The sequence below is a fragment of the Eubalaena glacialis genome, chromosome 5 (genome assembly GCF_028564815.1).
Source record: "Eubalaena glacialis isolate mEubGla1 chromosome 5, mEubGla1.1.hap2.+ XY, whole genome shotgun sequence".
NCBI classification, from domain to species: domain Eukaryota; kingdom Metazoa; phylum Chordata; class Mammalia; order Artiodactyla; family Balaenidae; genus Eubalaena; species Eubalaena glacialis.
In genome coordinates, this window is record NC_083720.1 from 73902475 (window position 1) to 73928025 (window position 25551).

At 35.8% G+C, this 25551-nt stretch overlaps 1 protein-coding gene across 1 annotated transcript in view; it reads right to left on the bottom strand.

Moving 5' to 3' along the window:
* FRYL (FRY like transcription coactivator) overlaps positions 1-25551 on the bottom strand; it is a 242080-nt gene that overhangs the window by 102302 nt on the left and 114227 nt on the right. The window contains exons 5-12 of the mRNA XM_061192247.1: positions 23907-23960; positions 20746-20885; positions 19823-19919; positions 12453-12532; positions 11988-12068; positions 8677-8845; positions 8293-8385; positions 41-139 (exon numbers count right to left, since the gene is read on the bottom strand). Coding sequence (XP_061048230.1) covers positions 41-139; positions 8293-8385; positions 8677-8845; positions 11988-12068; positions 12453-12532; positions 19823-19919; positions 20746-20885; positions 23907-23960 — 813 coding nt within the window. The remainder of the gene's footprint in view (positions 1-40; positions 140-8292; positions 8386-8676; positions 8846-11987; positions 12069-12452; positions 12533-19822; positions 19920-20745; positions 20886-23906; positions 23961-25551) is intronic.

Genomic DNA, 25551 nt, shown 5'->3' on the forward strand with positions numbered 1-25551 from the left:
CCTAATTAAACATATGAAGGTTTGAAATGTTTCTCAATACCAATGAATGCTTCTTTCTGGAACTCAGTTCAAAAGTAGTCTGATAAAGCATCTCCACAAAATTTTTCAAGCAGGGAACATTCACTTCATTTTTAACAGCCTAGGTAAAAAGATAATACAAAAACAAAGAAAATGGTTACAAGTGTTAGATCAAACTATACAAGGATTACAATAAGTTTCTGTAAGGTTTGAAATTAGTCAATAATTCATTGAGTATCTGATGAAGTCCCATAATATACCAAATGACCAAATGTTGAGTAAGTAAGATAAACCAGGTCCCTGCCCTGGGTGAACACGCAGATGAATGTGTGGTATAACAGGAGCTCTAAGAGGAAATTCTCTGTGCTCTTGGAGCACTCAGAAGAGGCCCCAATGGAAAAACTCCACAAGGAAGTAACATCTAAGCTGAATTCAGCATTTCTTTACCTAAAATACTGCAATAGCCTCCCATTTAACCTCTCTGGTCTTATCTCCCACTACTCTGGCCCCCTGCACTAGGATCCAGCCACACTAGATTCTTTGTTGCTCCTACAACACATCAAACATGCTCTTGCTTCAGGATGTCTGCACTGGTTCCTTCTGCCTAAGAAGCTCTTCCCCCAAATATAGCATGTCTTACTCCCTTATTCCTTTAGTTTTTGCTCAATCGTCACCATCTCTTTCAAGGTGGTGGTCTTTCCTAATTACTCTATTTAAAATTTCAACTCCCCTGCCCACTTCAAGAATTTTTAGGCCCCTACCCTGCTCTACATTTCTGTACAGTACTTACCACCACATCTGGCATATACTCTTGATACATAATTTTACATACTTGTTTGAGTTTTCTGCACTAGATGTAAGCTCTGTAAGAGCAGGGAGTCTTTCCTACCTTGATCATTGTTGTATTCCCTGTGGACGGAAGAGGCCCTGACACACAGAAAGCACTCAATACATATAATGAATAAATAAGTAGAATCCAACCAGGAAAGGAGGCTGGAGGTTATTTGAGAGGCAAGAATGTTCCAGACAGAAGTTCTATGTGCAGAGGCTGGTGTTATGGATTGAATTGTCCCAAAATTCATATACTGAAGTCCTAACCCCGCATACCTCATAATGTGACCTTATATGAAAATAGGTCATTGCAGATATAATTAGTTAAGTTAGAATGAGGTCATATTGAAGTTGGGGTGTGGGCTACTCCAACATGACTGGTGTCCTTAAAAAAGAGGGCGGGGGATGAATAGGGAGACTGGGATTGACATATACACACTATTGATACTAGGTATAAAATAGATAACTAATGAGAACCTACTGTACAGCTCAGGGAACTCTACTCAATGCTCTGTGGTGACCTAAACGGGAAGGAAATCCAAAAAAGAGGGGATATATGTATACGTATAGCTGTATTGCTGTACAGTAGAAACTAACACAACATTGTAAAGCAACTACACTCCAATAAAAATTAATTTTAAAAAGGTGGGGGGGAGAATTTGGACAAAGACATGCACACAAGGATAACACCATGTGAAGATGATGGCAGAGATCAGGGTGATACATCTATACGACAAGGAAGATCAAAGATTTTCAGTAAACTACCGGAAGTTAGGCAAGAGGCACGGAACAGATCTTCCTCACAGCATTCAGAAAAAAATCAACCTGGCAACACCTTGGTCTTAGACATCTAGCCTCCATAAATGTGAGACAATAAATTTTTGTTGTTTAAGCCACCTAGTTTGTGGTACTTTGTAAGGGCAACCCTAGTAAACAAATAAAATACAAAAGCAAACATGGCATAAAAGAAGAATTAGGCAACACAGCAATAATGGACCACAGTCGAGAGTCTTTCTTCCCACAATCTGCTCCTTTTGATGAGTTACCTTAAAAACTACAACATAATCTCAGATATCTGGCAAAAACAGATTTTTCAGACAAGGGGGAAGCACAAATGACAATTTGGGATGGATACGCAGTGTTTCAAACCATTTCTAGGAAAAGAAATTGAAGTACATGCACTAATGATGTACTTCATTAAGTACATAGCTACTCCATAGCTAAGCTGACGTGGTTTTATAAATGATCATCTGTTTTCTTCTTGGCAAAATGAACCTATTTTCACAGTTAAAACTGAGGTGAGAGTGGGGGTGGGGTATTTGACTCAAACTACTTACAAACTTATAGTTCATGACTTCTGTTTGTACTCATTTAAAAAATCTTCAAGTATTTAACTCTAAGTAAATATTCAAAACTGGTCAAAAAAAATCATGCCAATCTCTACAACTGCTATGTCATTAATATTTTAAATTCTTAATTTTTCTTACAATTCCCTGTCCATCTTTTCTGAACATGTTCTAAAGCTAGGACCTGAATACCATAAACCATTCAATATGAACACACAGATCACAAGTCAATTAATTCAATATTTAAAAATAAAAGTCAAAACAGTTACATTTGATTCTCAGTATGAAAATAAATTTCTTCATTTTAAAATATTTTAAATAGAATAAAACATGAATAAAGTGAATCTTACTAACTTCCATTTCTAGCCAAGGTGGTGTAAAGGGGGCTAGACTTATTTTACCATCTGAAACAATCAAAAAGGAACAAAATATATGAAATGATACGCAAAACATTATACATCAGTCAACAAAAGAAAGTGACCCCTGAGGAATGGAAAAGAGATGAGGTGAGCCCTTTGATGGCCCCAGCTTACTGCTGTGTAAGAATTTTCAGGGAAGAAATGAAAGTGTACCATTGTGTATGGTTTTTACACTACACATGAACAGTATAATATCACTTGAGGTAGACAACGATAAGTTAAAGATGTATACCATAAACAATAAAATGACAAAACAATCAGATATCGCTAATAAGCCAACAAAGGAGATAAAAGAATCACAAAAATATTCAATTAATCCAAAAAAATAGTAGAAAAAGGAAACAAAGAACAGATGGGAAAATTAAAAACATAATCAGAGATGACAGATTTAAAATAACTGTATCAATAATCATATCAAATGTATGTGGTGCCCAATTAAAAGGCAGAGATGGTCAGACTGGATAAAAAAGCAAGAACCAACCATATCCTGCCTACAAAAAAAATATATATATATATTTTTTTTTTTTTAAATATAAAAACACAAGTAGATTAAAAGGAAAAAATGGAAAAAGATATACTATCCTTATACAATCAAAAGGAAGCAGGAGTGGCTATATTAATATCAGACAAAGTAGATTTCAGAGCAAAGAATATTATCAGAGATAAGGAAGGTTATTTCACAATGATAATGGTGTTAATTAAAGAGGATATACAATCCTAAACATACATGTGTTTCATGATAGAGCTTAAACATACAGCAAGCAAAAACTGACAGAACTGCAAAGAGAAACAGTTGATCAGATTTCAATACTCCTCTCTCAGTAGTTGATAGAACAAGTAGAGAGGAAATCAGCAGAGTTGAAGAACACTATTAACCAATTTGCCCTAATTGATATTCATAGAACACTCTATCCAACAGCAGTATACATAGTCTTTTCAAGTGCACATGGAACATTCATCAAAATAAATGATACTCTGGCCCAAAAAATAAATTTCAATGCATCTAATGGGATTCAAGCGTACCAAATATGTTCTGCAACCACAAATTAAAAATGAATAACCTGAAGATCTCTGGAAAATCCCCAAATGTTTAGACATTAAATAAAATGCTTCTAAATAACCCGTGGATTTCAAAAAGGACAGCAGAAAGTATTTTGAGCTTTATGAAAATGAAAACACAAGATATCAGAATTTGTGGGCTGCCACTGTAGAACTACTTAGAGGGAAATATATAGCATTGAGTGCTTATATTAGAAAAGAGAAAAGGTCTTGATGACCTCAGCTTCCACCTTAAAAAACTAGGGGGGAAAAAAAGAGCAAATTTAGAGTAAGTAGAAGAAAAATAATAAAAATCCAAGTAGAAATGAGTTAAATAGAAAACTGAAAAATAGAGAACATCAATAAAGTCAAAAGCTGGTTCTTTGAGAAGATCAATACAATCAATAAACTTCTAGCCAGACAGATCAGGAAAAAAGGAGAAAAGTCACGAACTACCAGTATTTGGAATGGAAGAGGTCACTACAGATCCTATAGCTATTTAAAGAAATTAAGGGAATATTATGACCAACTTTACAACAATAAATTGGATAATTCACACAAAATGGGCAAACTCCTTAGAAAGACATGAAAGCGTACTCAAGAAGAAATAGTCTGAGCAGCCCTATGTATTTTGAAGAAAATTATCTGGTAGTTAAAAAGCTTGCCACAAGAAAAATCCCAGGCCAGGTGGCTTTATTGATGAATTCTACCCAACTCCAAAGGAAGACGTAGAGCCAATTCTGCACAAACTTCTTCAACATTAACTTGTTACTAAAAACAAAGACATTGCAAGAAAACCACAGACCAACAGCCCCCATGAAGATAGATAAGTGCAAAAATTCTCAAAAGAAAAAAACCTAGCAAATAAAATCTAACAATATATTAAAAAAATCTTATCATGATCAAGAGGAGTTTAACCCCAGGAATATATGGTTGATCCAACATTTGAAAAATCAATCAATGTAATTCACCATATTAATGAACAAAATAGAAAAACTATATGATTACTTCAGTAGACAGAGAAAAAAAAGCATTTAACAAAATCCAACATTCATTCCTGAAAAAAACTCTTAACAAACTAGGAATGGGAATAAATTTCCTCAATATGATAAAAGGCATCTATGAAAAATCTACAGGTAACATCATACTTATCGGTAAAAGACTGATGACTTTAGCCCTAAGATGTGAATGGAGTCTGTTCTCATCACTTCTATTTATCCTTGTACTGAGAGTCCTAGCCAGTGCAATAAGGCAAAAATAAAATATGCACACTGGGGCTTCCCTGGTGGCACAGTGGTTAAGAATCCGCCTGCCAATGCAGGGGACATGGGTTCGAGCCCTGGCCCAGGAAGATCCCACATGCCTCGGAGCAACTAAGCCCATGCGCCACAACTACTGAGCCTGAGCTCTAGAGCCTGTGAGCCACAACTACTGAGCCCACGCACCATAACTACTGAAGCCCGTGTGCCTAGAGCCCATGCTCTGCGACAAGAGAAGCCACCGCAATGAGAAGCCCACGCACCACAACGAAGAGTAGCCCCTGCTCACCGCAACTAGAGAAAGCCCGTGTGCAGCAACGAAGACCCACGCAGCCAAAAAAAAAAAAAAATATGCGCATTGAAAAGTATTTTGAGCACCTGGAAAATGAAATTTTAAAACAATGCCATTTACAGTAGCATAAAAATATGAAATGCCTAGGGCTAAATTTAACAAAATATATTCGAGACCTGTACACTGAAAACTACCAAACACTGTTGACAGAAAATAAAGACCTAAGTAAAAGGAGAGAAACTATGTTCATGAATTGCAAGAATCAATATTAAATGTCTGTCCTCCCAATTTATTGACTAATTTAATCCAATCCCAGTCAAATCCCACTAGATTTTTTTTAATGGACTAGGTGATTCTAAAATTTATATGTAAATGCAGTAGACCTAGAAGAGCCAAAATTTTTTTGAAAAAACATAAAGTTGGAAGATGTATACTACCTGCCTTCTAACTTACTACAGTAATTAACACAGTATACCATTGTTGTAAGAATATACACGCAGATCATTGGAACAGAATAGAGTCAGAAAAAGACCCACACAAATAGAGTCAATTGAATTTTTTGACAGAGGAATTAATGTACTTAGAAAGAGCTGTCAACAAGCAAGTGAAACGGTACAGGAACAACTGGATGCTATTTGCAAAAACAAAAAGAATTAAACAAAACAAAATTTCAATCCATACCTCATACCATATACAAAATTAACTCAAAATAGATCACTGACCTAAAAGTAAATCCCGAAACTGAAATATAGAAAACCTTTGTTACCCTGGGTTAGGCAAAGACTTCATAGGTACGATACCAAAAGCACAACTTATAAAAGAATAAACTGATAAATCAGACTTCATCAAAATTTAAAACTTCTCCTCTTCCAAAGACATAATTAAGAAAATGAAAAGACAAATCATGGACTAGGAGAAATATTCACAAAGCATGTAGCTGACAAAAACTTCATATCCAGAATATACAAAAAATACAAAAATATATCTCTCAAAACTTAATCCAACCCAATTTTAAAATGAGAAAAAAGATTTCAACAGACATTTTGCCAAAGAAAACATACAGACAGAAAATAGGACAGGAAAAGATGCTCAAAATCATTAGTCTGGAGGGAAATGCAAATTAAAAGCTACACTGAGATATCACGACACACTTATTAGATTGGCTAAAACTAAAAAGACCAGCCAAAGCCAGAGTTGGTGAGGATGTGGAGGAAGAGAACTCCCACATAAGTGGTGGGAATGCAAACCAGTAAAACCACTTTGGAACACAGCTAGGCAATTTCTTTAAGAGTTAAACATACACCTACCATTTGGTCCAGCAATTTCACTTCTAGATATCAACCCGAAAGAAATTAAAGCACATGTCCATACACAGACTTGTATGGGAATTTCACAGCAGGTCTATTTGTAACAGTCAAACACTTGAAACAGGGCTTCCCTGGCAGCACAGTGGTTTAAGAATCTGCCTGCCAATACAGGGTACACGGGTTCAATCCCTGGTCAGGGAACTAAGATCCTGCAGGCTGCGCTGCGTGGCCAAAAAACTAAATAAAATAATAAAGAAGATACACTCTTGGGACTTCCCAGATGGCGTGGTGGTTAAGAATCTGCCTGCCAATGCAGGGGACACGGGTTCGAGCCCTGGTCCGGGAAGATCCCACATGCCGTGGAGCAACTAAGCCCGTGCGCCACAACTACGGAGCCTGCGCTCTAGAGCCCACGAGCCACAACTAATGAAGCCCGCATGCCTAGAGGCCGTGCTCCGCAACAAGAGAAGCCACCGCAATGAGAAGCCCGCGCAACACAACGAAGAGTAGCCCCCGCTTGCCGCAACCAGAGAAAAGCCCGCACACAGCAACGAAGACCCAACGCAGCCAAAAATAAATAAGTAAATTTATATATTAAAAAAACCTTGAAACAACCCAAATGTCCAAAAACAGATAAACACATAACCGAACTGTGGTATATCCATACAATGAAATACTAGTCAACAATGTATAAACTGCTGATATATTCTGTAACATAGTTGGAACTCAAAATAATTGTGCAGAGTGAAAGAAGCCAGAAAAAAGAGTCTGTACTGTAAGATTCCATTAATATAAAATTCTAGAAAACCCAAAACTAAGTAGAGGAATAGAAAGATCAATGGTTACCTGAGAACAATGTGGAGTGAGTGGGGAGGGGATTAAAAAAGGAACATGAGGAAACTTCTGAAGTATGATAGGTACGTACATTATCTTGACTGTGGTGAAGGTTTTACAGGCATATACATATGTCTAATTGTACACTTTAAATATGTGTAATTTAAGTCAATTTTACCTCCATAAGTGTCTTTAAATGAAATTATATGTATATATATAAAGAATATCATTTATACAGCAGTATGTAGTATACTGAAAGTGAGTGGCACATCACATACCACAAAAAAAAACCCAGGAAACAAAAAAATCTAGCATGTCTAAGTATTCTAAAATCCCCGAATCCTATTTATACCATGCTATGTTACTAGTAACTACAGAATTGTTTTTGAATAACACAATGAATTTATTAGACCTAGAAAAGCTTCTATAAATCTGCTTCCCTAGAAGTTATTGGAACCATATTTATAGCAGTCATATTTTCTAAATAATTTAGAATACATATTTTGACAGGTATGATGAATGTCATGGCAACTATAGAAATTAACTTTTGAAACTGAGACAATCCTGTAAACTCTAGGATACATGTCACAGTACTTTTAAATTCTTCAGAGGCGTTAAAATGGCTGCCATTTTGGAAGGGGCAAATGCCATTAAATGCCGTGTGTTACACTGAGCTACTTGAGATAACCATTACTTCTAGGTTGCAAATACTCTGCCTTCCTAACAGTCTCTAAATCTTAAGGGCCTGGGCTTGTTCTTTTGATTAAAAGACTGATTGATGCTCTTCTGCTATGTGTCGAATAATGATTTACCCCATACTCCCACTACATTCAAAGTTTCCCCTTTATTGTCTATGAGATTACCAGAAAGTAAGAATATCACATGTGGTAACTTCTTCAGCAAAAAAGGTACTTTTAAAATGCAATATAAAATTAAAAATATACTTACAGCAGCTACAGGGATAAGAATCTCCACAAATAAACCAGCAAGTGCATGTTTTATATCTTTATCTTTTACTTCTAAGAAATACTGAGCACATTCCTTGAGAGGGGAAAAAGGTATATTAGATTAAAAAAGGAGGAAGATTATAGAAATGTTAATATCACAATAATTTTGTAAATACTCCGCAATTTTACCAGAAAGCTAAGTTCAAATCATGCTCAAATTTAAAAAGAAAATTAATTCACACTTCTGACAATTTAACGCTTGGGGTAAGGAATCAGTAACAATGTCATTAATTATATTTATTTTGTTTCTTTTAAATAGTCATGAAAAGCAAAAACAACCACTGTTAGGCTAATTCTAATTACTGCACTTGAGAAGGCAGATCACCTGCATGAACTGAAATGATGCTTCAAAATCTTCTACAGGATACATTTTCACTCTGAAAAATTTCATTCCCATTATTAAGCTGATGACGCTTTGTACCACGTGTGGACTTTGTTCCTTTTGTCGCAGTTCTTTTAATTCTGTCACAAACTTCTTCCTCACAGCCTGAAACCTTCAATGTACACGGATACACAATTTGATGTGAATTGAAAACACTCATTTCCCACATGATATTTAAGGTTGAAATCAAAAAGTATTTTACCCGAACACCATCTCCTTTCTCTGCCCTCATCAAAATTACCCAGAAAAACATACAGATGAAAACAAAAATATTTGATTCTAAATTTACTGTTCATTTATTTTTTCAAATAAAAAATGCCTTAAGGAGAAATTCTTATTTCTTATTAGAATTTCTTATTCCTATAATACCATCAATACAGCATCATTACCACTTAATAGTTCATAATCATCATAAAAATAAGATCTAATAACCCACCCATAAAACATCCACATGTAAATCAGAGAGTGTCTCTAAATTTTAAGACTCATTTTGATCAAGTCTGCAATTTGAGTTACATGGAGAGCAGACTGGAGACTACATATTTGTTCAAAGAGATAAACCAATCACTTGTAGACTACTAATTATCTCTTAAAATTATTATCTCCTTACACTGTAGAAAAACTGAAGAAGATGAGTGGGAGGACACTGGTCTCACAATGTGAATCAGCTAAAGAATCAAAATGCTTTTGAAATGTTGAGCAACATCCTGGATTCAAATGACTACAACAGTTAAGGCTACGAAGTTTTTCTTTGCTTACCATGGAAAAAGATATCTGATAGTTTGTTAATCAGTAATACTTCATTTTCCCTCTCTATCTATTATGAAACAACTAAAGGTTTCATTGCTGATGTTACTTAGGGAAACCAGTTCTTGAAAGTTATAATGACAAATGAAGCATACTTCCCAATGGGCACTGAGGACATATTAATTAAACATGGATATTAATTACATGTTAATGAAATATGGATCCATGATAGGAAGTATAACTTCTCCATTTCCATTTCAGTCTTGTAAAATACAACACCATTTTCCATGAAAGTGTTCTTTTGCGTTTTATAAAGAAAATATAAAGTGGATAAAAATCTTCCCATTGCAATATTATTAGAATCCAAGGATTTTTCCTTCGATTAAATTTCTCATAATAATTATTAGTCACTATAATCAAAGGAAATGCATTGACAAGATTCTAAAACACCCCCAGCCTTTTCTTTCTCCCCACCCCTTTCCCACCTCACCACCTTTCCTCTCAAATGTTGGTGCCATCAGCCCAGCCTAATGTGGATCCATCCACGTTTTTTCCCATGCTCATTGTATGTATGGGTGGAAAACACCTCAATATTGCTCTGAGTGGCATTTCTCTTACAACTAGACCAGTGAGGCTGAACATCATTTCATAAATTTACCATTGGCCATTTAGATTTACTATCCTTACCATCCTAGATTTAACTTCGCTATGATGTAGGGTTCTTCTGGACCCAACTTGCTCATGTGTTATTTAGCACTTCTATATTCCTGACAGAAAATCATTTTCAATAAAAATTACAATATCATGAACTACTGTGCCATGAAAAGAAATACATTATTGCTCATGTTTTTGTAGCTATATTCCTGAAACAGGGATTCATTGTTGATTAAATATAAATACAATATTAAAATATTATTGTCTACATCTAAGTCATTTCAAATACTCCAACTATGTTCTAAGTTCTATAGCATTGGGTGTACAAGGAAGGGTCCCTGGTAAATTACAAAGGATAAAAAATAAATAATACTAAATTAAAGGACAGTAACTACCAAATAATAAAATACATTACTTCATATTAAAATCTAAACTACTAAACATCAACAATAATTGTGTTTGGTTTCTTAGACTTGAAAAAGGTTGCTATAGGATGATTTCAGGGCCAAAGACTGACTGTTTAAATAGCACTCAAGAAAATCTAAATTGATACTTTTTTCCTTACAAATTTCCCAGTAGCAACAAAGGAAATTCAAAATCTTCCATAGTCTTTAGAGCAGGCACAAGATACTAAAGACAAACATCTTTTTTACCGTTTATGATAATGATGGTTCAATACAACTCAATGCATGTAACTCCTAATGAATACCACCCTCTTTATGGAGTACTCTAGTATCTTTATCTTTCCTTTTCGATATGTCTTCTACCTATTCAAAACTCCGTTCAGTATTAAAATAAATAAGATGGTTAGAAGGAAGACACTGCACTGCTATCTCAGAAATAGAAGCATTCAAGTAGAAACTATTAAAAGTAATTATTAGCTTCGACAAGAGTTCTATAAGAAAGATTTATAAAAACACTTCTCATAGAACTGTGAAAAATAGGGAATAAGGTAATGACCTGACCATTCTTGGCAATTTCTTACTTCCTCAATTCAGGTTTTATGGAAAACCCCAAATAATGAAGACAAGTTGTGGAATTGAGGTATGGGTGTCACTTAAAAATCCTCTAGGGCTTCCCTGGTGGCGCAGTGGTTGAGAATCTGCCTGCTAATGCAGGGGACAACGGGTTCGAGCCCTGGTCTGGGAAGATCCCACATGCCACGGAGCAACTAATCCCGTGAGCCACAACTACTGAGCCTGTGCGTCTGGAGCCTGTGCTCCGCAACAAGAGAGGCCGTGATAGTGAGAGGCCTGCGCACCGCGATGAAGAGTGGCCCCCGCTTGCCGCAACTAGAGAAAGCCCTCGCACAGAAACGAAGACCCAACACGGCCAAAAATAAATAAATAAATAAATTAATTAATTAATAAAAAAAAAAGTTCCCTGATTAAAAAAAAAAAAAAAATCCTCTAAAGCAGGGGTCCCCAACCCCCAGGCCAGGGACCAATAGCTGTCCACGGCCTGTTGGGAACCGGGCCGCACAGCAGGAGGTGAGCAGTGGGCGAGTGAGGGAAGCTTCACCTGCCGCTCCCTGTCGCTCGCATTACTGCCTGAACCATCCCCCCCATCACTCGCATTACCGCCTGAACCATCATCTGCCGCCATCCCCCACCTCCCCCCCCCCCCCGCCCCGTGGAAAAATTCTCTTCCATGAAACAAGTCCCTGGTGCCAAAAAGGTTGGGGACCCCTGCTCTAAGGAACAGAGCAGCAAAATAATAAAAGGTGAAACAGACTTCACAATAACTCTATGGAAAAAAAAAAAGATCTAAAACTGTCAGTGTCTATTCTATTAGTTAGCAATGAGAATTCTAAAACGCAAAACATATCAAAATCAGTGATTTATAAAACTTACTTTGATTGGGCAAGAACGCCTATCACTTCTGCATATAAATCTGCAATAATATGCACATTCCCAGTGTTGGTTCCTGAATATCTAAAATAGCAAAAGAACAAACATATTATTTCATGAAATTTTTCTACAAACTCTCTTTCTTAATAACTCTGAAAATTCCTTATCAGGGTGTTGTATAAATTTTCTCTGAAGATTCATTTATAGGATGATAAAAACCACATGAATTTTCTTCTCTCTCTAGATTTCAATTTGCCAGGAAATTTAACCTGATTCTTATAAATTCAATCAATGGTTTTAAGAATCATTTTTTACAAAATCTTTCCCATAAGCATCTCCTGTGGACTAAAAAATACAGGAAGATAATTGCTTTGAACTTCAGAAAACAAATGATTTATGAGAGTTCAAATTAACAGTCTAAATCTGGACCGCAGATAAAAGCAACAGTCCCGGAAGTATTTTACTTACCCTTCCTTATGTTTAAAGTGCTTAAAAGCTAAGTTTAGAACTTCATGAACTAAGGGATCAGGCACAGGATGAACAGGAATCTAGAAAAAAGAAAATCAAGTGTGTGCTAAACAGGTTACAGGTCTTTTATGAGTATTCTCATCATTTCAACTAACCAAATCAATAATCAATTTTAATTTTCATGATATGATCTACTATTAATCTGTCAATCCTCCCCTTTTCTAAGAATGCTATTATTTTTCTCTAAGAACTTAGTTGAACATCTACTTTAACAAGCTCTAAATTCATGAACATTAAGCTAATCTTTAAACTATAAACTATAGACTATGCAGATGAAAAAATAGTCATTGTTGTTACTACAATTGTCACTGTCAGAAAGTTAAAAACACACTCATGGGTGACTCTCTGCAACACCTATAGGAAAGTAAACTTTGATTGAGCCAGGCTCCATATAGTCTGATTTTCTATCATAATAGTATCCAAAAGGGACTCCAACTTTCCCAACAATTTAAAATTATTTATGGTTTTATTAGAAATTTGTTATTTAAATGTTTGTTTTGTTTAGTTCTTTAAAAATTACATGCCAGTTCCTAATATGGACAACACATCAAAACATTTAAACCAGAAAGTAAAATCCCTGCCCCTTCCCCCATATATAATCACTACTGGTGTATATCTACTTCCAGGCTTTTTCCTACACACACTCATCCACACAGCTTATTTTTTTACTTAATGGAATGATGCATCTTTCCGCATCAGTACTTAGCTCCTCCTTACACTATTTAGCAGCCATGTAATACTCAGTATATATATTATAATTTATTTAATGAGCTCCCTATTAATGAACATTTCATTCCAGATTTTCAATATTCAATATATATAATGTTATACAGTAAACACGTGTGCATTTAACATTATTTACTTGTATAGTTCCATGGGAAAGCGTCCAAAAGGAAGAATTGATGGGTCAAAGATTATCCAAGACGTCATTGATATAGATTCTAGTTCTTTACATGTTTGGGTCTGTTTGTGAGCTCTCTATTCTATCAATTGATACACGTCTATACTAAAATCATGTTGTCTTAATTATTAGGGCTTACTAATAAGTTCTCATGTCTGGCACCACAAGTCCTCCCTTATTTTTCTTCAGAGATAGCTTGGCTATTGTTCTTCCCTATTCAATTTACAGACGTCTTTTCAAGTTCCAAAAAAACTGTTATAGGTGAAGTATAATCAAATCATTATATAACATATAAAAACATTTTCTTCATTAGACCAAAAGGTCTTTCTACACTTTTTATCATTCTAATGAAGAAAAGCCAAGCTTCTCTTTTCACTAGTTATGCAACCTGGAGGAAGTTTCTACTTCTTTACGGGTAAAAAATGTAGGTAATAGATTAGAACCCCATAATTACCAGCCCTGAGAGAATGCAAAACTGGGTACATTACAATTGGAGATTCTTGGTCTCTCACCTTTTCCACCCTTCTCTAAAAGGGACTAGGACAAAATTCTTACTTCCTAGGAATGTAGGGCAGATGACGGAACTAGAATATAGGATGGAGATATTGAGGACAAGGTCTGGTAGGGAACCCAGAGCCCATTAGGAAGTGGGGAGGCAGATGTATTTTCCTAGCTTCATCTTCCCTGGATTGGGCCAAACAAAATAGACCCCAAGGTAAGAAAAAGGTTACTGAAGTCACTGCTGTTGTCCCATAAGTCCCAGTAAGCCCTATGATTATCCCATTGATGGTTAAAACAAAGTAGATATCTACCACTAGGTGATAACAAACTTTAGTCGGGAATATGCTGTATCTGGATCCAGCAGCCCAACTTCCAGAACTTACTCCAGAATTCACAGCGCTAATCACGCAGGCTGGCCCCAGACACTTCAGTGACCTTACAGTAATGCGACACTGCATTTTACGTGACTTAATTTTTTGGGCCCCATTTACTGTGCTGTGTTGTGGTTTTACCATACTGACTTCCTTATAGGGATGTTTGGTGTGCTCTAGGCCAGAGATATGAAACACAAGTTAACTTACACCTATACTTTCTCCTAAGTAGTCTTTATTTGCTCCAGTTATGCCAGAAGTCTAACAATGACAGCTAGGGACACTACTTAGCTATGTTGTGTGCTCTTTATTACTACCTTAATAATATTAATTATTAATAATGCCACCAGCAACACTTTTCACGTGTCTGTGTGCCGGGTATTACTTAGGCATTTTATATACATTATTTATAACACTTATAGCGGCCTTACACAGTAGTATTTGTCCTGTTTTACAGATGAGGGGACTGCAGTTTAGAAATCAGTGCATACTTCTCTAGAAAATACTGTGTGCCCAGTTTCTGACATATGAAAATACATTTAATAAATGGAACAAATGAGGAAAGAAAACTTTCAGTTTTATCATATTATAGCTAGAAAAGAGACAGAGAAACAGAAGTGAGAGAAGAAATATTATCTCATCTTTAATTTTTGGAAGAAAAAAGCACAACCTCTAAAAATTTTATTTTAAGAATGAACACTATCAGGATGCTCAGACGTTCTTGAAATTCCTACTTCTCCCCTTATTTACAATAATAAAAAAAATTCCCAAGCCGAATCTCCAAAAAACGGGGGGCTGGGGTGGGAAAGAATCCCAGTTCAGTTTATAGAGAAAACGTTCTACTTTCATGGAGTAGTATTCCCATCTATAGCATCAAGAATTTTTTAGATCTTGCCATTTGCGTGATTTTGGAAGCAGATCTAATTCTATTATATATCTAGTAGACTCTAAAGAATACCCAAGTTTTATTCCAAAGCTATTCCCACCACCACTTCCCCAGATCTAATGCTTTTAGCACATCATGAAAGTAGAAAACCACAAAACCAGGTTAAGACATGGACAATGGGGAGTCAGCAAGGTGCGCTCATTATGTAAATGACCAGCCCTCAGTGCAAAGGACAGTGAATAAACTCATGACTCAGCAAAATCACAAATAACCCCATAACCTTCAGGGCTGCTCACCAACATCTAAAATGCTAGTGTCGGGCTTCCCTGGTGGCGCAGTGGTTGAGAATCTGCCTGCCAATGCAGGGCACACGGGTTCGAGCCCTGGTCTGGGAGGATCCCACATGCCGCGGAGCAACTAAGCCCGTGAGCCACAATTACTGAGCCTGCGCGTCTGGAGCCTGTGCTCCGCAACAAGAGAGGCCGCGATAGTGAGAGGCCCGCGCACCGCGATGAAGAGTGGCCCCCGCTCGCCACAACTAGAGAAAGCCCTCACACAGAAACGAAGACCCAACACAGCCAAAAATAAATAAATAAATAAAATTAAAAAAAAAAAAAGGAGTGGCCCCCGCTTGCCGCAACTGGAGAAAGCCCTTGCACAGAAACTAAGACCCAACACAGCCAAAAATAAATAAATAAATAAATAAAATTTTTAAAAAAATTAAAAATTAAATAAATAAAATACTAATGTCGTGTGATGAACTGGAAGACTGGGATTGACATGTATACACTGATGTGTATAAAATGGATGACTAATAAGAACCTGCTGTATAAAAAAATAAATAAAATTCAAAAATTAAAAAAAATAAAAATAAAATAAAATAAATTAAATAAAATGCTAATGTCAAACCTGAAAATACTAAGGATCTACTCCTCCTTCTGATACTTCACAATAAGCACACATAAAACTAAGCCAAGAGCCTGAAGTGGCTCATAAGCCTGGTTTCCCAATCTTGTTTGTTTCAACAAATAAATGTATGGCTAAATTCAATATAAAAAGAAAATTACTTAAACATACTAAATGCTATAGTGCTGTTTAAACATGCTTTTACCATGGATTCTAAAGCCTCTGGTACTAATATGCTAATATTTGTAGTTGGCCATGACCCCAAAATTATTCTTCTTTCTTGAAAAAATAGAATTAGTCCTTTATCATCTTGAATTAATTTTGTTCCCATGGTGAATCATACTCATTTCATCATATTTATATAAACGCAATCCTTTGTCTAATTTGTTATGATTTAAACTTTAATTTAATTTTATAAGATGCTGGTCATTTCACCTAATTTTGTATCACTGATTTTTACCAATAAGAATAATTTTATTTACAAAGAGAACTAGGGGCTTCCCTGGTGGCGCAGTGGTTAAGAATCTGCCTGCCAATGCAGGGGACACGGGTTCGAGCCCTCATCCAGGAAGATCCCACATGCCACGGAGCAACTAAGCCCGTGTGCCACAACTACTGAGCCTGCGCTCTAGAGCCTGCGAGCCACAACTACTGAGCCCACGTGCCACAACTACTGAAGCCTGCGCACCTAGAGCCCATGCTCCGCAACAAGAGAAGCTACAGCATTGAAAAGCATGCGCACCGCAATGAAGAGTAGCCCCCGCTGACCACAACTAGAGAAAGCCCATGCGCAGCAACAAAGACCCAACACAGCCAAAAATAAAATAAATCTATTAAAAAAATAAAATAAAATAAAAAAATAAAGAAAGAACTAGCTTTATAATCTTCAGCAAGTCACTGCAACTAAGAATATTGATGTATAAGATGAAAACAACAGATAGCATTTATTGGACACTTTCCATGTCCCGGGCATTATCGTATTTAATTCTCACCACTCTTCTACAGAGAAGGAAAGAATTAGTGGGTAATAATTTGCCCAAGTTACACAGCAAGTAAATGACACAGCTGGAATAAAAACACCTGCCGTGGTTATCTCCCAAAGTTTATTGTAGTGACCAGCTGGTACAAGGGATACAGAGTTCTTCGTGCATTTTGAAGAGATCTAAATATGTGATGATGACACATAATAATGTCTGATAAAGACATGACAAATTATTCAAGAAACAAATAATTTATAATATATGAGGTCGAGAACTAACCCACAAGTAATATATACTCCTCCTTAAGATTGATCCAACCATGTATCGATATTTCAATACTGCTGGGGCTGTCCATCTCATCAAAATAAAACTGAATCACATTTTAATACATGTATATTATGTGGGACAAAAGTAAAAGTCCTATTAAATTCAACATATGCTACATTGATTACTGTCCGGAGCTATTAAACCCTACACCATTTTGATATGGGAAAAAATTGGGTTCGTTTGTCATGATATTTCATAAAGTTCTACTGATTTTTACTTCATTTTCTATAGTTTAATTAGTTTTGAAGAAGCTAAAAAGACTTGCCTTTTACTAGGAAAGAGAAAACCTACACGGGATTTTTTTTTTAAGTCATTGTTGAATTTGTTACAATATTGCTTCTGTTTTATGTTTTGGTTTTTTGGCCCCAAGGCATGTGGGATCTTAGCTCCCCTACCAGGGATCAAACCCACACCCCCTGCATTGGAAGAAGTCTTAACCACTGGAGTGCCAGGGAAGTCCCGGGAGTATTATTTTCTTAAAGGAAGAGGAGGAAAAGGAGGATGAAGACAAGGACAATGGGGCGGGGGAAAGGATGAGAGAGAAGGAAGGGGAAGAGGAAAAAGAAAAACCTCCAAGGGGTTGTCTGTGCACTGAAGTTCTGAAGTCAGTGCAATTAAGGGCAACTTTCAGATGAGAAGAGAGACACTGCTAAGTAGAAGAAAATCATGGGAAACAAAGGAAAAAAGGCACAATAGAGCCTGAATGTCAGTGCACGGAGTTTGCAATTTCTTTTGCTGGAAGAAGAAATACCTCTATGATTTAACTAAGTAAAGAAGTGCAAATGCTGATCACCAAACCACTCACAAGACCTACATTTAGCACATAAGAAATGCCAGGGATCAACCGCAATGAGCCCTAGTCCAAGTCCGTTCATGGTGCAGTGTTTCTGGTCCGCAGCTCCTCCTATATCCCTACTGACTTCAGCCTTAGCATCTTAGGATCCCAGCTAAACTAAGAGATCACAGAAAGCAAATCTGGCTTTCAGAAAGCACAACTTTCAGAGGAAAGTTCTTTTCCACCTCTACTAAAAAAAAACCTTTATGGAAGGTACAAATTAAATTGTTTTTATCTTTGATTAACACATTTATCTATGTCACGTATTCAAAATTATTTTTAAACAAAACAAAGCCAAAAAAATTATTTTTATTTTCAGATTTCGGATATTCAGATTTCAGTGTCTTTTCACATATATTGTAAAAACAAAGGCAAAGTATAAATGATTACATAATTCAAATATTTTTATATTAGCTATGTTAAAAAAGACTATCAAATCAATTAACTTTTATATCTTACATTTGCTGTTTCCTGCTGTATTATATATTCTATTCCATTTTATACAACAGAAACAAAACTCCCTGTCCGAACATGTCATGTGCTGTGCAAAATATGATTTTTTTTCTTTTAGGTAGCCTGACTTTTTTTCAAAACACTACAGTGTGCATGACTGGAAATATATGGAACATCTTTGAATGATGTATATAACTTTTTAAAGACTACAAACTACAAAAACATTTTCATATCAGTACAGGTAGTTTCTTTTTAATATGCATTTATTTATTTATTTTGGCTGTACCAGGTCTTAGCTGCGGTAGGCGGGATCTTTTAGTTGCGGCATGCAGGCTCTTAGTTGTGGCATGGGAACTCCTAGTTGCGGCATGCATACGGGATCTAGTTCCCCAACCAGGGATCGAACCCGGGCCCCCTGCACTGGGAGCGTGGAGTCCCACCCACTGGACCACCAGGGAAGTCCCTCAAATCAGTACAGGTATTTATACATATACTTGTACTGACTGTGAATAGTAAAATTATATAACATGATATCTGACACTATTTACCTATTTATATCTTTACTATCTATGCCATTCAGATGTTGAGCTCAGGAGTGCAGTACCTAGAATAAAGCCACCCAACAGTAGGCATTCCAATATTCACTGAATGAATAAACATAAACAATTCATTATCCTGAGGTCTTCTCGTTTGTCCGAAAACCATTTGCACTTGACAATTCAGTCTTACTCAAGTCAAATCACCCCCGTTCCTCAACTATCACTGCACAGTTATTACATGTTGAAATGCAGGCTTGAGGGCTACACAGAGAACTTCTGTGTAAGTGGAGGTAAAAAGGGATTGAAGTAGGTGAACGACAGGTGGACTACAGTTGCTGCTAAAAGCCCAGATTTTACATGCTTTTTATTCAGCTCCATTTTGCTAACATGATTTCATGTCTTGGATGGTAAACTAAGGTAGAAAAATGGGGAGTGATAGGTACGGGACACGGAACCCTCAGGCAATTGACAGAAGTATAATTAAATTATAGGAATTTTGTTTCTGTGAGCCAGAAGTTTAGATATAACATCCTAAATAAGGTAACTGAAACATGAAGGCAAAATTAGCAAAAAATAAGAAATACAGACTTTGTAGAAACAAAAGAGCTTACCTGCTTTAGAACTTCAACTAAAACTAAACAAAAAATGAAATCTACTGCTAAATCTCTTCTTTCAAGAAGATAATCTCTTTCACGTTGCTGTTCATCCCTGAAACAAGAATCCCAAATTAGGATTGCATTAAAACTATAAGTTCTCAAATAGCTCTTGGTTAGTACTTCATGTTATTTACTGAGTTCCTAGTACATATGGTGTCCCACAGCAATCGTTACAAGTTTTTATAATAACCCAACGTATGTATTACATGTTATGTTCTTTCTCTTTTTGTACATTAGGAACTTACATGCACATCTCACTATTACATCTGTCAGAAATTAAACCTAATCTAAAAGAATTAGTAAGAGGAAGAAAAACACGAAAATACAGTGCCAGGTCATTTTTTCACAAATCTAAGTTGAAAAATCACAAGTGGCATCTACTGAAGTACAATTCTAAACCATGGGCCATCACCTGAACACAAATAGATGTTTTACTTAAAGCCATGATCTACCTGGGAAATTTGAAGAAGGAGAAGACAAGTTCGAGGATTTAACACCAAGAAGAGTCTCGTGGTATAAGAATTTAGGGTTTTGGCAGTCTTCCTGTATCGCAACAACTGTTTCCCTTCACAAACCACGTGAACAGGACTTCCTTCGAATATTTTCTTAACTTCTTCCATGACTGTTAAAGCTCCTCACTGAACTACAGAAATTCAGTTTTGCATGACTAGTCCCAGTGGTGACTCCTGTAGGGCAGCACCTACTTTAACTGATATCTTTCCTTGATCTACAGTTTAAGTGTGGACTATCTTTTCCCCTTGTTACCACTTCATAACAAAAGTAACCAAACAATCGCAATCGTCAGTTGATAACACTATTACCCGCTTCATTGGAAGTGTTTTGAGCCCAGGTCGAACAGTAGAAAATGAGCCACTTACCCCTTAGATTTTGTGCTAGACCGAGGCCTATACTCATAAGATTCATCTTCAGTTCCATTCTGGCGTCTGTACCAGTCAAACAAGGTGCGAAGTAAGGAAGGGAGACAGTGCTCTGCTACTGAGCTCATAGAGCTTATCAACTGAAAATACAAGACGTTACCAGAAGTAAAATACAACATCAAAGTGCCATGCTCCTCACGCTACTAGCAATCACTTAGAAAGGAGCAACATTTCTAGAGTAAAAATACACTAAATGCAGTAACTCCAAAGCCATAAATGTGTTTTAAAATAAAGGGAAAAATATAATACATAAAATGCCACTTAATTTAAATATTAAAAATAAAATAAAATAAAATAAGGGCTAGGGGTTTAGCCAAGTAATAAAGTAAAGTGAGCTAAGTTTCACCGGCTATTAACATTTACCCAAATCCATTCAGTTTAGCTCAGAGACTTTCCACCTTTTTCCTGCCTCCATATGTAAAAACTCACATGTGTAAAAACTTGACCATCAGTAACATCCCTGATTACACACATGACACCTCTGGGTGAACTGTAACACAGAACATGAAACAACCACACCTACTTCCTTCCCCCGGCCAGTTCCTCTCTGCTCATGTGAATGAAATGTTCTAAAATGTTGCCACTAGAAGGGATGACGAGATGCAGAAACAGAGAAGACTACACCATGTTAGAACTGTGGGAAAAGCTCCACTTTATTCTGTGCTGCTATGACACCGAACAGAGAATTATAATTACATAATTAATTTGTGATACTCACAAATAAACATATTAGAAATGTGTTGTATACATGCTTTTAAAGCTTAGAATATATAAATGAACAGCAGAAAGATAAATGAAGTGGGATGGACACCTGCAACTCAATTTGAGGCATCCCTTAAGTTTAAGGGATTGTAGGTGAGTTATCAGATTCATTTCATGAATGAACCCAACTTGCCTGTAATGGTGGTAAGAGGTACACCAGCTACCATTAGTCATCCCTAAGGTCACTCTTCCTCTTGAGGATCCAGAGTAAAAACATTCTCTCTTCACAAGAGACTCTGTATCTGATTCAACCCATTGCTCGTAAAATTAGTATTTTAAAATTAGCATACAGTAAAATATGCTTCACTTTGTTTTGCTTAACTAAAAAACTACGGGTTGCAGGAATACTCAAGGTCTCGTTCAGTTCCACGACTGTAGGAAGTATCAGTTAATGAAGATAAATTGATACCTCTAGGAATTAAACATTTATTTTTCCTAATATTTTATATTTTTCATATAAAGAAGAATGAAACAGTTTGATTATATATGTTATTTTTCTCTTTTTCATGATCTCTGCCTTCCTCTAATCATGCTTTTATTTATAAATTACCATAACATGACAGGTGAATAGTTTCTAATATAGGGAATTAAAGTAAAAACAAGATTCTAATTTTATTTAGCCACTTCTGAAAATTTATATTTCATTAACAATGAACAATACCACTCAAAGGAAATCCCTTTTAATACCTAAAGAAGGAACAACAAAACACCATCTGCTACTGTAAATACATATTAAAGCAGTTTACCCCACTCATAGCTTTTTATTGTGGAAAAAAATCAAGGTATGGGGCATGATAATAGTTTTATTAATCATTTACATAAAAAAAGAAATGGAAGTTTTCCTTAAAATGTTGTTTAATAAGATTTCATATTGATTGTTCATTCATCATTAGTAAAATGGATTCAAGATGTGAATAATCTAAATACCTTTAAAATAATATATTAATAATTAATTAATAACTAGTAACAATTAGTACCCTTTGTAATGACATTAAGATTTGAAAAGGGTTATATGAGGTGATCTTATTATTACTGTAACAGAAAACTAGCCTTCTTATTTATGGTTTCTTCTTAGACCAGTGGCTATTTACTAAGTGTGTGCTTCAGAATCACCTAGGGAGCTGTTGCAAAATACAAGTGCCAGAGAACTGCTCTTGGTGATTCGGAGTCAGCAGAACTGGAGCGGGATCCAGAAACACAGCATTTTGGTAAGCCTCCACCAAGTAATCCAAACCAGTCATCTTTATCTAATCAAGCAGACTAATATGAACATTAACTTCTATTTCCTAGATACATAATTATGAGAAGAGTAGCTCAGGAATACTAGATGGCAACAGAAAGCTGATCTGGGTTATTGGGTTTTGCAGACAATCAACATATAATGAAGTAAGTCTTGAACAAACATAATTATGACAAAAATAACACTTGATCTAACATTCAATATCAGCAAGAGGAAAGAACTGACATTAGAGGATTACCACTAAATTTTAGATATTGGTATTATATAAAAAAGTTTTTGGTTTTGCAGGGTTTTTTTGGAGGGGGAGGGTTGGCCATTGTATATCTTCCTTTTTAAGTTTCTTTGGCTTTTTGACACAGACAGTCCGTTTGGCCTTTGCACAAGCACAGCTACAAGTAGTTAATGCCTCTTAGGGCAACCCGCAACTGCTGGAGATGGGGGCTGCAGATAAATGCTCCAGCCCTCCATTCTTCAGAAAGACAAAAATGGGTGACCTTCTGTATGATTCTCAGAATGGAATGAACCCCCAGTGCCCAGAGCAGTGATCTCTATCAGTTCTTCCTCTTCCCTGCCTCAACCTCTCAAGTCTCCTCCTTGGAATCTCTTTCCAGAACCAAGTCCTTGTCTCTGGCTCCACCTTCAAAATGGGGTGGAGAGGGAGAGATCCAGGCTGGATGTTTCAGTATAAAGGTTCTGATACCCCCAACAGGAAAAAATAAATGTTAAAAGGTCAAATATTATTATGTGAAAATTGTATACAAGGTAAGATTGAGGGATATGATTGGAAATCTTTTAAGAAATTTTCAAAGGGCATAATAAAGAGGGTACCAGTGAAAAGCAAAGTTTTAAAATGCTTAATGAACAGGAATCAATAAAGTTCACAGTTCATTCTATGAACTATGAAGTTCACAGTTCATAACTCATTCTATTTGTTTTGTTAAAAAACAGACTACCAGTTCCAGACTGAATCTAGTGTATAAAAACATACAGGACCACTAAACAAAATAAATAAATTTCTTAATATTGGATGCATTTGGATCAGACTGTTAGGATAAACATTTTCCTTTCAGGAAAAAATATTCCCCCCACATTGGCATACCTGGTCAAACTGAAGATCTTCACCCCTCTGAAGAGATCTAGATAATGGCTTCTCCTACAATTGAAAAAAAAAAAAGTATATATGCAAAATATTAGAAATCTTACCGATAATAAACAGTTGAGATTCGTGAGATGGTTTTGTTTTTGTTTTCATTTGTAATTAGATTGTTTCAAGGAAAGGTTCTAATCTGCTAATACAAACAAAATTTAATATTATTAGTTTAACTTAGAATAGCATACCTAGCATGACCCCTTCTGTCAGCCTTTCTACCTACTTGCCTTGCTGCTTACCCCACATATAGTTACCTAACTTACTGAACATAAGAGATGTCTCAAATTATGTTCACATATATTATGACTGATTCTTTTGTTGAGATTTTTTAGGATGATTTTCTAAACTTTCTACTTTATGCTTTTTTTATTGAATTTTTATCTGAAATACATATCATAGGAAAACAAATGCCATTTTTCCATGAAAAAAACTGGAATTTAGAAATATGTATATTCTGAAGCTTATCTATCCAAGAGCCCCAATTTCCTTCTCTCATTTATTGCTATAACTTCATGAAAATAAACTCATAAATGTATCTGCCACTGAAATTTAAAAATTCCTAATCTAACTATCAGAGAATCACATTTCTAACTAATTTAATTGGGGTCAGTAAAATACCTGAATTCCATAGTGCTTGACTTTCTTAATAGGTAAAGGTTTTTGGCATGTCCTTGGCACTTGAGCCCTTATATGCTAAGCACACTTTGGTAATTATCTTTTAGACAAGTCGTCGACTTCTAAAACCAACTATTATACACTACAAACATGCAACATGATGAGGATCCCGTCCAATAATATATATGCCCAATTAACTAGCTCTAAAATTTAAGTAAAACAGTAAGTCTCATAAGCAAGTCCAACAGAACACTGTTTTTAAAAGTATCTAAAAGTTTGAAAATTACTGAGCTATCCTAATGTGAATTGTGTATTTAAAACCTGGGCTGGGGGTAGTGTGGGAGAGATAATAAGCTGTTTCTTACCAACTTATTTGACTTATTTGATCCCCCTCACTTGATCCCTCTTTTCACTGTAATATTAAATTTAAAGGTCTTCACAGTAATATTTTGAGGAGTGTTGATCTAAGTAGTTTATTACTCACATAGGGTGTTTATACAATAAAGTAATGGCCAAGCAGACTAAAAGAGAGCAATAACCTTCTCAGAAACACTTACACTGTTTTCTTATACCTCACACTTTTCATTTCTCAACAAACTCATGCTTTCTCAAAGATTTCTGAAGATCTGACATCCTCACAGAGCTTTCCCTAAACCAAAAAGTGAGGATGAGTTATTTTTTCCATAATAAGAACTCAGAAATGATGTTTGAATGCAAAAGAACACTCATGTTACCATCAGTACAAAAATATGAAATAAGTGTACTGCACTAAACACTGTATAAATTACTAATCAAGGACTTTGTATTAACCTCTCGATTTGATTACAGTATGGTTGAGGATGGCCCAATCGTTGTCAAGCAGATGTACTTTCAATGTGAGATTTTGAAAGGATAAACTATTTAAAACATGTTTACAGTACATGCAACCCATTGCCACAACAACTAAAAAGAATACAAATTATTCTCTATATTCACATAT